Genomic DNA, 12,742 nt, shown 5'->3' on the forward strand with positions numbered 1-12,742 from the left:
CTATTGCTGCATAAAATGATGTTTTTTTGACAGGAAAGGGACAACACTGTGTTAATGTTAAAGCACTATTGACATTTAATGTTTTGTTGTGTTTTTTCCTAAATATTTGGGTGTTGGAAATTCAAATATTGAGGTAAAATGAATTTGTGTGTCTATGATTTGGGTCAGTATAAATATACTGTATGCATACACACACATCTGGAGGATGTCCTGTCACATCATCTTAGAATTAGTTTTAAACCCACACTTGCATGTGCTACTTGTCCACTGAGGTTCAGTGATGTTCCATCCTTACAGTAAACATATGCCACGATACAATTAAATGAAAAGGAAGAGAAAGAATGAATGAACAACTGAATGATGGCTTACGAAAACATCTAAACGACAAAAGGTTTAATAAAGCCTTATTAGCTGACTCATCTGTCGGACATGAAAACTACTGGGTGTAGATGAAATGATTACATTTTTGGAGTTAAAGGTGCCTTAGAGGTTGATTCACTCTTCAGGATGGGTATTGATCATAGCTGGAGCGACCGTCCAGCAGGGCAGAAATCTATACAGCGGCTGATCGGCATTAACGTCATTAGCAATTGGTTAGAAGGGTTACACACTGAGACAGATCCACCCAGGGCAACACTACACACACACACACACACACACACACACACACACACACACACACACACACACACACACACACACACACATAGTGTGTGATTACAGCCCCAGCAGAGGCGATCTAGATTTGGCTCCAACATCGATCTGAAAATCAAACAACCTTATATCACACTGGTACGCGACTGGACAGGCTGGTTCAGGGCACCAGCACACACTCAAGCGCACAAACACAAACATTGTCTTTGCCCAGCAACAGGCCGTGCTGTGAGTACTCCTCTAATCATGTTCATACAGCACTAATTGGTGCCTTTCGTCACACACTGGCTGAGTCTGGCAGTGAGGCAAGAGTGTGCCACTTCCTCCTCAAATTAGCTGAAGAGCAGCCAATCTGGTTGCTGATCAGCAGGATTCAACAAGATGGAAACAACAGGGGTGTTTTAAATGCTTTTAGGCCATTTGGTCAAAAAGTGAGATGCCAGCTGTTATAATCATATATATATATATATATATATATATATATATATATATATATATATATATATATATATATAAATAGTGTGGACACACCTTCTCATTAAAACAAATGGGGAAGTGTGTCCAAACTTTTGTTCTGTACTGTATATTTGTGTATGTATATATATAAATATCTAAATATATATGGGCAACATCATCACTTAAAAAATGCTTAAAACAAAGAGAACAAAATGAAGCGTATAATCTACCGGTACTTCCCATGAGCTGATACAATATACTCTAAGGGTATCAGGCCACACCAGGTTGTCAAGAAGACAATGTACTGTATCTGCTATTACACCACCAGTCCAAATTAAAAACTGACTTCCTTCTCGATGTCACAATACGTCACTTTGATTATGTCTTCAAAGGTCAGAGTAATCTGATGGAGGAATTACCAAAACAAGTCCTTCATCAGATTGCTTTGTGTGAAATAAGCTAAACCCGTTTTAGCAAGAAGGAAGATAAACTTGGCTTTCAATATTTGCACGAATCCCAAATTGGGGCAGGTTATTCAATGCAAATACAATAACAGTACATATTAGTTTGATATAGGGCTGTGCGATTAATCGATTTTAAATGTAAATCGGATTCGATGTTAAAAAAAGGAAAATCGGAAAATCGATTTTCCTTTTTTGCAGCTGGCTGCATTACAGACAGAGCCCGTCTAGTCCTCTTTGTTTGGTCAAGAAAATTGTAAATGTTGTCACTTTACTAAACTCAAGGAGGATTTACAGTATCTTTCAATTGCACTTCATTCCCAATAGGGAAATTTGTTTGCTATTTTTCTTTAAAAATAAAGATAAAATATTTGAAACAATTTATTTCATTGTCTTTAGTTTTACCAAAAAAATCGAAATCGAAAATCGGGTTTTCAGAGAAAAAAATCCGGATTTTATTTTTGTCCAAAATCGCCCAGCCCTAGTTTGATACTATGAAAAAAAAACAATCACCATGCACCATCATATTGCAACATTTTGTCATGTCTAGTAAGCAAGAGGAAAGAAAAGAAAAAAAAAACCCCATCATCGACGTCATTAATACCGCTCTCCAGTCCTACCTGGCCTCCCGCTGCGTAGGCGGAGCCCTGAAGTGCATGTAGGTGATAGAGGTCACCTGTGAAAAAGTGCGCAGGACCAGGCCTCATGTGGACACCTTAATTCCTCCTTCGTTAAAAGCCTGTCAACCTCACTGCTGCCTATTCCTGCACAGGAATACTGGAACAGAGCCTCTTTGTTGAGTGTTGATTTGTTCCTGAGTTGAGCATCATTCCTGGAGTCACGGAAATGTCAGGATAACACCCAGCCAACTATTCTATTGGTGATATTCAACACAGTCACACAAACAAAGTAACGCTTGTCCGCTGACGCCAGTTGTAGTTTCATGGCTGTGGCTGCAAAGCCAATCGACCGGATTGCAGGCCTGCAATTATTCCGGCCCAACGCTCCGCTCGCTGCAGTTTAGTTTTCCCACTAAACCAGAGACTAGAACATAAAGGCTGCTATTAAACACGCTAAAAAGGAACCAGCTGGCTGAGCTTGTGGACGCAGTGGGATTTCTGTTGAGATGTGTTTGTTGTAGGAACAGAGACGGGTAACGGCAGGGACTCGGCAGAGCAGAGGCGCGCCGGGGTTCGGCGTGTCGAGGCGTCAACTGCGGATTGGAAATGATTTGGGCGCAACTCCAGGGAACAACCATTATCATGTCAATATTTCCTGTCACTCTTCCCCGGGTGAAAAGGTCAAACTCAAAATAAGCAGGTGACAGACAGAAGTGGAAAAAAAATATAGATATTTAAAACATCCAATGACTCTTACAATCTCTTCTGTTCAGAGACACGATCCAATCAGAGAAAAGTAAGACGAGGTATGATATGGACATGTTGTTAACGCTACACTAATACAGGAAAGGAATGACCACATTAGGGATGGGCGGTATGGACTAAAAAATGTATCACGATAATTTCGGGCATTTATCCCGATAACGATAAAAATGACGATAAAGAAAAATACCAACTCAACTCCATCTTTTTAACTATAAATCTATCTCGCTCTCAGATCCTCCATGTTTGTTACACAAAAACGTCATCAATGGGAATTTATCCTTCTTTCTTTCTTTCTTTCTTTCTTTCTTTCTTTCTTTCTTTCTTTCTTTCTTTCTTTCTTTCTTTCTTTCTTTCTTTCTTTCAGGCTCATTTCCTTCCTTCCTTCTTCCCTTCCTCTTTTCTCCCTTCCTTCCTCCTTTCCTTGTTTTCTCCCTTCCTTCTCCCCTTTCCTTCTTTCCTTCCTTCTTTCTTTTTTCCCTTCCTTCCTTCTTCCCTTCCTCATTTCTCCCTTCCTTCCTTCTTTCCTTGTTTTCTCCCTTCCTTCCTTCCTTCTTTCCTTCCTTCCTTCCTTCCTTCCTTCCTTCCTTCCTTCCTTCCTTCCTTCCTTCCTTCCTTCTTTCCTCCTGCTCTCTCCTTCCTTCTTTCCTCCTGCTCTCTCCTTCCTTCTTCACTTCCTCGTTTTCTCCCTTCTTTCCTTGTTTTCTCCCTTCGTTCCTTCTTTCCTTCCTTCCTTCCTTCCTTCCTTCCTTCCTTCCTTCCTTCCTTCCTTCCTTCCTTCCTTCCTTCCTTCCTTCCTTCCTTCCTTCCTTCCTTCCTTCCTTCCTTCCTTCCTTCCTTCCTTCCTTCCTTCCTTCACGTACGTTGTGCGTGGATTTAACAGAACCATAAATCAGCTTTACATAAAAATGGTAATTTATCATTTTTACCGCGAGATGACAAATTCTTATCGTGAGGAATTTTTTTGACGGTATATCGTGAACGGTAAAATATCGCCCATTCCTAGACCACATATAGATGAAGAACATGCTTCAGAATGGGACAGGTAATGTACTATTTATTTTCAATTTCATACATATGATGTCAAAAAAGAGGGCTGTGAGGTAAAAGAGTGCAGCTGGTGGGTGATCGACAAGCTACTCATCTGACAATAAATGATTTATTTTAGAAAATCTTAATATCTTGCCGGCAGGAATCCCCGCCCTGCATGTATTAGGGTGTCTGTCATCCATCTAAAGAGAAGAACGGTAAAACTTAATTTACTGTATTGAAACAATAAACTGTTATGATTAACTCCATGTGGAGAGCAACAACTTGCTGGCGGAAACGTGACACTGACGTGGCACTCACGGTGCTCGTGATAAGCAGACGTTATCGTGATGGAAGAAAAACATCACACCAGGTGAGAAAAGCCAAAAAAGCTGCAGGAGCATAATGAGACTGCCGGTGCAGTCAGCTGGCACTGGAAGCTGATTCATGGTCACGGTCGGCACGACTCTAGCGTCCGGTCACAGCCAGAGTCACTCTCTCTGCACATTATGTTGCAACGCACTGGCGGCTTTGACTTTTGACCTCGTGTAAGGTGGTGGAGCTGTCCGTCACGTCACTGTGTTGACAAGAGCTGAGGCCCACGGGGCCGGACAAATCACTGCGACACCATCAAAGGTCAGTTTTTAATATCTGGAGCTGCTGTGAGGGAGAGGGAGCATGCTGTGAGCACAGAAAACTCAGGTTGTACCTGCCTGTACTGACCTCATGACCCGTAGTGACGGGACATTTCTAAACTTTATAAAATCATCACATTTTGGTCAATTCATTTGACTGTTTTGGAGTTTTAGTACCTTGAAAAGCCGGTGGTGGTAGATTTACGTTTTTTTAATTATTGTCTTGTTTTCCTTTTTCTTCGTAATTGACAAAAAAAGAAAGAAAGAAGTCAGAATTACGCTTTTTTTTATTTGATCTCTTCCTGCTGCAGGATCAAATTGACAATTCTCACGAGCCTATTCACAATGCCTTTGTTTACTTTTGCAAAGTTTTGATAATTTTGTTGTGGATTTGCCTCATTTGTAAATCAGTTATACCCAAACAGACTAGATAAAGAGCAGCAGGGACTGATTTCACTGTGGTCAGGCCACAGAATAGTTCCAGATGTCTTTTTTTTTCAATTTTCAGGAAAACGTCAATAAAATCCGGAGGAAAGGTTGAATTTTCAGGATTCTTGAAACGGTGTCTTATTCATGTGTATATTCATATATTCAAATGTGATAATACTGTACAAGACAGCTGCCAAAAAACACATCCTGGTTTAAAAATGATGGCTGTGATTTGTGAGGAAGAAATAATAAATAAGAGAAAAAGGTCCTGCACAAGCACAGCACATTTCATCGTGACTGTCACAAACATGAGACCAAACATCTCTGACTTCAGCATCTAAAATCTATTTTCTGTCCCTTGCAGGAAACACGACACCAGATCTCTAACGTACTGCTTCACATTTATCTGCAAACACCACGTCAACCAAACTGGAGAGGTGCTCTTAATACCATCATGAGCAATAAATTGACTGATAAACAAATGCCATCCCTGACACAGAGGCATAACTCAGAATAACGATGGTTTATCCATTCATATTTAGTGATTTTAATGACTGCTGAATCAAAACGAGGAGCGACATTATCAACGTTAGTATTCCCTCCCAGAAAAGTGACATCTTTCTCAATGTGATAGTCAGGCCTGTCACCAGGAATCTCTGATGAGAGCAGAAACATAGGGAACATCTCAGAATTAGACTTTAATCCTCACCATAATCAAGACAAATGATGAGACAGGCAGTTGGTCAAACCAGCAGAAACTTCCAGTTAGAATAAGATTTATGTAATCCTCGACTGCAACAGAACAAAGAAAAAGCCTTTTGTTTGGATTAATTCAGCCAATTAAATACTTAATCATTAAAAAGGTATTGGGTAATATTGACTTTTAGAATAATGACTGGAAACTTGAAAGATTCATTACTGGAAAGTATGCGACTAATTTTCACCATGATGTTTTCAGACATATCACCTTATAAAAAGTCTAACCACTATCCACAATTTAATAAAGACACCAATCTGTCAGTGAATCTTTACTAAGAGACAAAAAGATACTGCATTAATTAATCAACATACATTCAAACATTTCTATTTGCTGCTTTTGTGTGTTTTATAAAGTTTTGATTGTTGTTCAAAGAGCGATATCTGCCATCTCTTTGAGCTTTGACAACTGCAGCAGCCACCTTTTTTTGTGTATAGAATAAATATAATTATTTCTGGACTATAAGCTGCACCTGTATATAAGCCGCATCCACTCTATTTTTAAAAAAAGAATAAAAAAAAAGATATACAAGCTGCACCTGTATATAAGCCGCATCCGCTCTATTTAAAAAAAAAAAAAGATATGCAAGCCGCAGATATTTATGTTGTTAGATTAGATATTTACTACATGTACAAAACGATTTTGAACTGTAAATGATGTACATGTTTGTACCTAAATAGATCCTTTCCTAACAGTGTCTTTTAACACGGCAGCAACTTTGCTGATTAAAACGGGACAGAACCAAGAGAAACTAACCGGTATTTATTTATCGGTTTGAAATCTGCTTCTACCTACTTCTACCTAAAAATCCACAGAATAGCTGCACCTTTGTATAAGCCGCATGGTTCAAAACCTATGAAAAAAGTAGCGGCTTATAGTCCAGAAAATACGGTATATATCCTGGAGCGAAAGAGTGCCATCAGTGGCTAAATAAAGGCATGTACTGTAAGTCAAGCCAAGGCAGGTTAGTTTTATCTAGCACATTTGAAAATAATCAATCATGACCCAAGTGTTTTACAGGCAAATGTCAACAACATTAAAATGACTGCACGTGTGAAAGTGTTGGCTGAAGAAAACTATGAAGCAGCAAGACAGGCTGGGAGAGGCTCGTAAAAACCTAGATAACCTAGCAAGACAAAACGGAGTGTGGTGCTTTGATCGGGCTACTTGTTTCATGTGGAATAATTAGTGGAAAACAGTGATGGAAGGAGACAAATTTCGAAATGAAAAATGAAAGCAACCTTTTCTACACATAAGCAAATCATTCTTGATCAGAAGCTCACAGGGAGCTTCCAAAACCTCTAACCTTTAAAACGTGGCAGTAGGATGAATAACTTAAAGACCGTGGCGTGTACTCTACTCCTTTCTGCTCCATTTCGACTGCACCTTACACACATATGGCTGATCCATCAAATCTATAAATACATCCAAGTGAACATTCGTTAGCGATCTGCCTTTGAGGATTTTTTTTTGTTTTTTTTATTTGTGGGTTGACATTATAAAGTCACTTTGATCCCCCTCCCTGCTGACGTCATTATCGCCTTCTGGAAAGTCGGCGGCAGAGTTACTATTTCCTTCTGCGCCTCTTTAGAAGACAGACGCTCAAAGGTACACACATCTGGCCAGAATGAGCCGTTTGTCATTCCCAGAGGATGCTTTAACTGTATTACTTCCAGTCTGCCACTGTACGCCTCTAATACAGCGCTACAACCTGCTTTTACCATTGGGTAAGTGAGAATGTATAAACTCAGCTTTCCAGCCCTTTCATTTCAGTGTGGATTTCAGCCTTTGTCACAGAGCTCATGTAAAACTTCAAAAAGCATCTGCTTTGCTCTGTGTACAGAAGTTTATCCAAAGTGCAATTGAAAAGAAAAAACAAGCAAACAAAAAAAAGAGGAATTAGCAGGCAGCCATCTAAAACATGGAAAACAAAATCAGGATGAGGTGAATTATCTTCAGTGTTAAGAGATTCAGATCAGACAAGATGTGAAAAACAAGCTGAAGAAGTCTGGTAAGGGAATATACTATAACGTGCTAGTCAGTGAAAAGGTATTTCGAATTATGCAGTAAGACATCGTAAAACGTATTCTGATTCACAAAAGACTGATTCATGAATTCCATAGAGCACATCAGTCCTCCTGATTCATCATCACACATCAAAGCTGCATTTAATCACCACGTGGCCGTGCTCGCTGAGTCTGATCTACACCGTCTCTGCATGACTTCTTCAGACAGATTGATGACACCGACGAAGCTCGTTGTTATGACATCCAGGTTTTAACCGTCTCAGATCTGATGAATGAGGATGGAACAGCTTTTGCAACCTGCAGCTGCAGACTCTATCATCTTTTCAATAGTTTATTTTATTTTTCAGAAAGAACGGGAAATGGGAATAATTCTAAACTCGTCTGATGGGAAGTTATTGTTTTCAATTCTTCAGGGCAGCGACAAACATCTGTGATTAAATAAGGTTAATATATCAAACTGGTCCCTCAAAATCCACCACTGGATGTTAACTGGATGAAACTGGTTTTGGCATGCAACATGCTGATATTTAGAAAATATAATGAAATATCACTGACGTGACTTTAAACTTAGTTTAAAGTTCTCGATGCAGCAGTAGAGGATCATAACTGATAAAAGTGAGGCACATACTGAAGAGCAAAGTAGTTTTAACTTCATTTAGAAAACAACAGTAATACTTTTGAGGTAAGAAAACTATGTTACCACTTTGGTGACTTTGTTTAAAACTACATATTACACCTTAAAGTCTATACTGCAGCGGATTTATTATAAAATTATTGTAAAAAATTTGTTTTAATAATGCAAAAATGAAAACAACATGAATACATCTTACCTAAATTAATACAAAATATTGAATTTCCTCCCACTGTAAGTGTACATGACGGATCTTAAAAGAAAACTATAATAAACTTTACATTTCTTTTTCCACATGTTTCTTCCAAATGATTTTTCCAGGTTTAACATTAATGTAAAGTAAGATTATTTTATCAGAAGCGTTTGAATCACAGTTAGACCTGTCTTTGCTGAAAAAGATTAGACAGTTTTGTGCTAAGAATTGTGCAAGAGCAACATCTGGATAAAACACACACACACATCTGTCCTACCGTCTACGTTTCTGAACAATGTCGATGGGCCGGTTAACGGCACACGGTGACCCGCAGATATTCCCGCTCCGGACTTTGAAGCAGCGATCCTGGACTGAGGGGGTCAGATACACACAGTTAGTCGGCAGGCTCATGTCTGTGGTCGTGTGGGTCTCCCGTCAGCTTTGGTTTCCACTAATTATCCTCTTCCTCCGCTGAGCGCTCCACCGCTCCTCGGCTCCTGTAGGCTCTGCTCACTCCCTCCACGCCACAACATGTTTCCACCGACACGCAGACAGACGGAGGAAAGCCCTCCAAACTGTTTTTCAGCGGCATGACTCCGATCCAGCGTGAGGACGGGGGTAAGAGTGAAGAGAACTCAAGACTGCATGGGTTTTAAAGGGTCATTTCCTCAGCAACACGCAGCTGTTTCATGCGGTTAGACAGAGAGCTAAATGTAAACATACTGGGTTGGTTACAAATCCACACTGAGGAGCTCGGAGCTGAACTCCCCCTCTTCTTTGAAGACGCACTCTGTCCCTCCCTCCTCCCTTCGTCCTTCTCTCCGGGGCTCTCTCCGTCTGTCGCCTCGGTCCAGTTTTCAAAAACACGTGCATGTACAGTATTGGTGAGTTGGAGTAAGAGAGACGGGGAGGTGTTTGGTTGTCATAGTTGCATCAAGTGTTTGTATAACTTCACGTCTGTATTTTGATATGCACGTCCACAGTGTACAGTCAGAATGTGGTACTCGGTTTAACTCCCAAGGTCAAGCCCGAGCCTCGGCGTGCAGTCATTCCAGCAGGAAAAGCTTTCACCACAACGACTGATGGACTTGCTGGACCCGATGATGTCACCAAATGGGAGGCTCGTCACTGTCGACATCCCAGGCAAATATTTGTCTTTTGAAGGTAGTACGCTGAGTCGGTACGTGTTGGCAGACACATGGGAGAAGAGGTGGAGCGCACAGGTTTTAGTTGTTTTTTTTTTAATTCTGACATTTCAAAAAATGTTTGGCTGCGGGTCAAACCAGATGTGGTGACGTAACCATGACGGGCACGGGGACTCAGACGCTTCAGCCTGAATTTGAGCAGTTCTTGTAAAAGCCGCTCAAACTGAGAGATTCATGTGATCATTGTGACATGAAGTCTTTCACTGCAGCTCCAGCTGTTAGCAATTATGAAGTGAACAACGATGATCATTATCATGTAACCATCTGTTTTGAATTCCAGCGACAGTAGACACGTTCTACCAGACCACTGTAGCTACACGCACAATTACACAGGGGGTTCAATATTACACATGGACAATATAAGTGTTGTGACGACCTGCTCATTCATAAATCTTCATAGCTTTCTTGTATACGTTTCTGATTAAATTTCACCATGTTTAAGCCTCCAATCATCACCTTTTTCAACAAATTAATTTAAAGTGAAGTATGTAATCAGATTTCTTGAATTCTCCACTGAACAAGACTAAATATCCAATCTTGTAGTAACATGATGACTTGTTCAAAAATATGAAGAAAATTCAGTTCTAGCAGCCAATCTTTTCAAAAAGACCAAAGAAGTTCACTTCCAACATTCTAGTTTATTAAACCATCACCGCTGAACCAGGCTACGGTTTATGTGACTGAATTCATGTCTGGCCTTCAACTCATCCTCAGCAGAACTCACTGCACCTCAACTGTCTGGTATAATGCCCCTTAAAAACACACCATTGCATAATTTATTAATTAAACTTCAGTAAAAATAAGGACAATCGATGCATAAAATCATCTTCATATCTTGACTTTTGCATCTAAAAGTGAAAACTCATCTTTTCCTCCCCTGACACATGCACATGCTTACTGTCCCCTGAAACGCTATGATGCTTCAAAATGAGTCTGATGAAGTCATCAACTGTTTGCAAAAGAGCTCACTGAATCAAGGAGTGATTGATGCCTTCCAGATAAAGAGATTTTCTCCATTAAAATCATAAACACAAACGCAGACAAAGATCAGAATCAAACACAAACCACAAACAATCATAAAATGCCGCCACAGTTATCGCTACGCAGGCTCTTAGCCTTCCTCAACACACTCAGACTGGAGCTTCAGCTCCTTTCAGATACACATAACGAGGTGGTCCTCCAGAATCAGTTTTGCTCCTGCAGAATACTAAATATATGTAATGGTTAGAGTGATGGGAAAAAGTGCTTCCCATACTTGATGAAAACAAAACTGCTGAGAACCTCAGAATAGCCTTGGCCGAGACAGGTGCAGACTACTACTCCGCCCAAACAAAGATTAGCGGTGGGAACAGCAATGTTTTCTCTATTAGAATGTATCTTCCTCTACACTTTAATATCAGTACTAGGGCTGTTCGATTTTGCCCAAAAATAAAATCTCGATTTTTTTCTCTCAAAACCCGATTTTCGATTACGATTATTTTGTGAAGTGACAAAAGGCAAAGAAATGATTTCAAATATGCTGTTTTTTTATTGAACATTTGCCCCATTGGGCTTTAAGTGCAAACTTTGCTCTTATTAAACCAAAAATGAATGAATAAAGTGCAAAACTCTGTAAAATAAGTAGAAAAAAAGTTTTAAAAAATATAATAAAATATAAAGTTTTATCTCTGAAAAAAAAATCAGCAAATCAGCAAGTGAAAAATCGATTTTACGAGTTTCACGTTTTAAAATCGTTCTAATTACATAATCGCGATTACGATTTAAAATCGATTAATCGAACAGCCCTAATCAGTACACTCCTCTATTTCATCGTCATTCTGCATCGAGACGCCTGATGTATGTTCTGACCCTTTGTATGCAGCTGTTCAATCAAATCTACCAAAATCTGAATCATCTCTCAAAGTATTATTCTTGGTAACTTGGATACTCGGTTTTCAGTCCGGAGATTCACCTAGTTGGACAGAACCTGTTAAAGAGGTGTATCAGGTTTTTCCACAACAGTTAGCACTTCCCCTTCTGCTTCGTGTCACTATAAGACACTATAGACGACCAGACTATCCAGAAAAGCATCGAGTCCCTGCATCTTTCTGATGATACAGGGCACAAGAGCTTATTTTGAATGAGTGAGGCCAGATAAAGTGGGTTATCCCCCACCGCCTAACCCCTAGCACGCCTGGCACCATCTTTCAGGTAAAAGTGGATGGGGATTTTTGATAACATTTTTAAAAGTCTGAAAAGGTCTAACAATCCTAACGACCAATTAAAGGTCTTCTAAATGAAGCTTCCAAATTACTTCCTGATGTTCAGTTTATGCTTACGGTGAGATGCCTAAAAAGAAAGGAATGCAAGGGTTGGATAGGGGAAAATAGTGTCAAACCCATGCATGCATGAGTGTCTTAGTGGCTGTTTTTAATACCAAAGCTCAACACACTTCATAAAGCAGTGGTTTCCGCTATCATTATAAATCCATATATCTGCGGTTAACCTGAAGTAAGGTCGTTCCTCCTCCTCCCACCGGCGCTTTTTCCTGAGCAGCGTGTTTGTTAAACACGCTGGCCCTCCAAACAGATGCAGGCCTGAAGATTTGCTGTGAATGAGGTGTTTGTGAGGCCACTGTGTAACCAAATCCACCAACCAAATGACTTGTTCAGCCCAGCTGGCTGCTCCAGCTCATACGACAGCGTTGCCTCTGCTAATGAGAGTAAGCTGTGAGTGAGGAGTGTCAAGAGTGTCACGCTTGTTTGTGCCAAGTTTATACTGAAGCAGGACTTCAAAGTGAAGCGTCGGCGAGTCTGACAGTAATAGGACGGCATTTCACCGGCAGACCGATACTGGAAGAAAGTCAAATCATTAACCAATGAATGAGAAATGTGATGCTTTGTA

General features: G+C 40.1%; 1 protein-coding gene across 7 annotated transcripts in view; it reads right to left on the reverse strand.

Moving 5' to 3' along the window:
• pde4cb (phosphodiesterase 4C, cAMP-specific b) overlaps positions 1-12,742 on the reverse strand; it is a 111,953-nt gene that overhangs the window by 28,716 nt on the left and 70,495 nt on the right. Inside the window, exon 1 of one of the 7 annotated variants that reach the window (XM_061738584.1) lies at positions 8,932-9,306. The exons of the other annotated variants lie outside the window; for them this stretch is intronic. Coding sequence (XP_061594568.1) covers positions 8,932-9,065 — 134 coding nt within the window. The 5' untranslated portion in view covers positions 9,066-9,306. Of the gene's footprint in view, positions 1-8,931; positions 9,307-12,742 lie in introns of those variants that run through there. 7 annotated transcript variants of the gene reach the window in all.

The sequence above is a fragment of the Cololabis saira genome, chromosome 13, assembly GCF_033807715.1.
Source record: "Cololabis saira isolate AMF1-May2022 chromosome 13, fColSai1.1, whole genome shotgun sequence".
Classification (NCBI taxonomy): domain Eukaryota; kingdom Metazoa; phylum Chordata; class Actinopteri; order Beloniformes; family Belonidae; genus Cololabis; species Cololabis saira.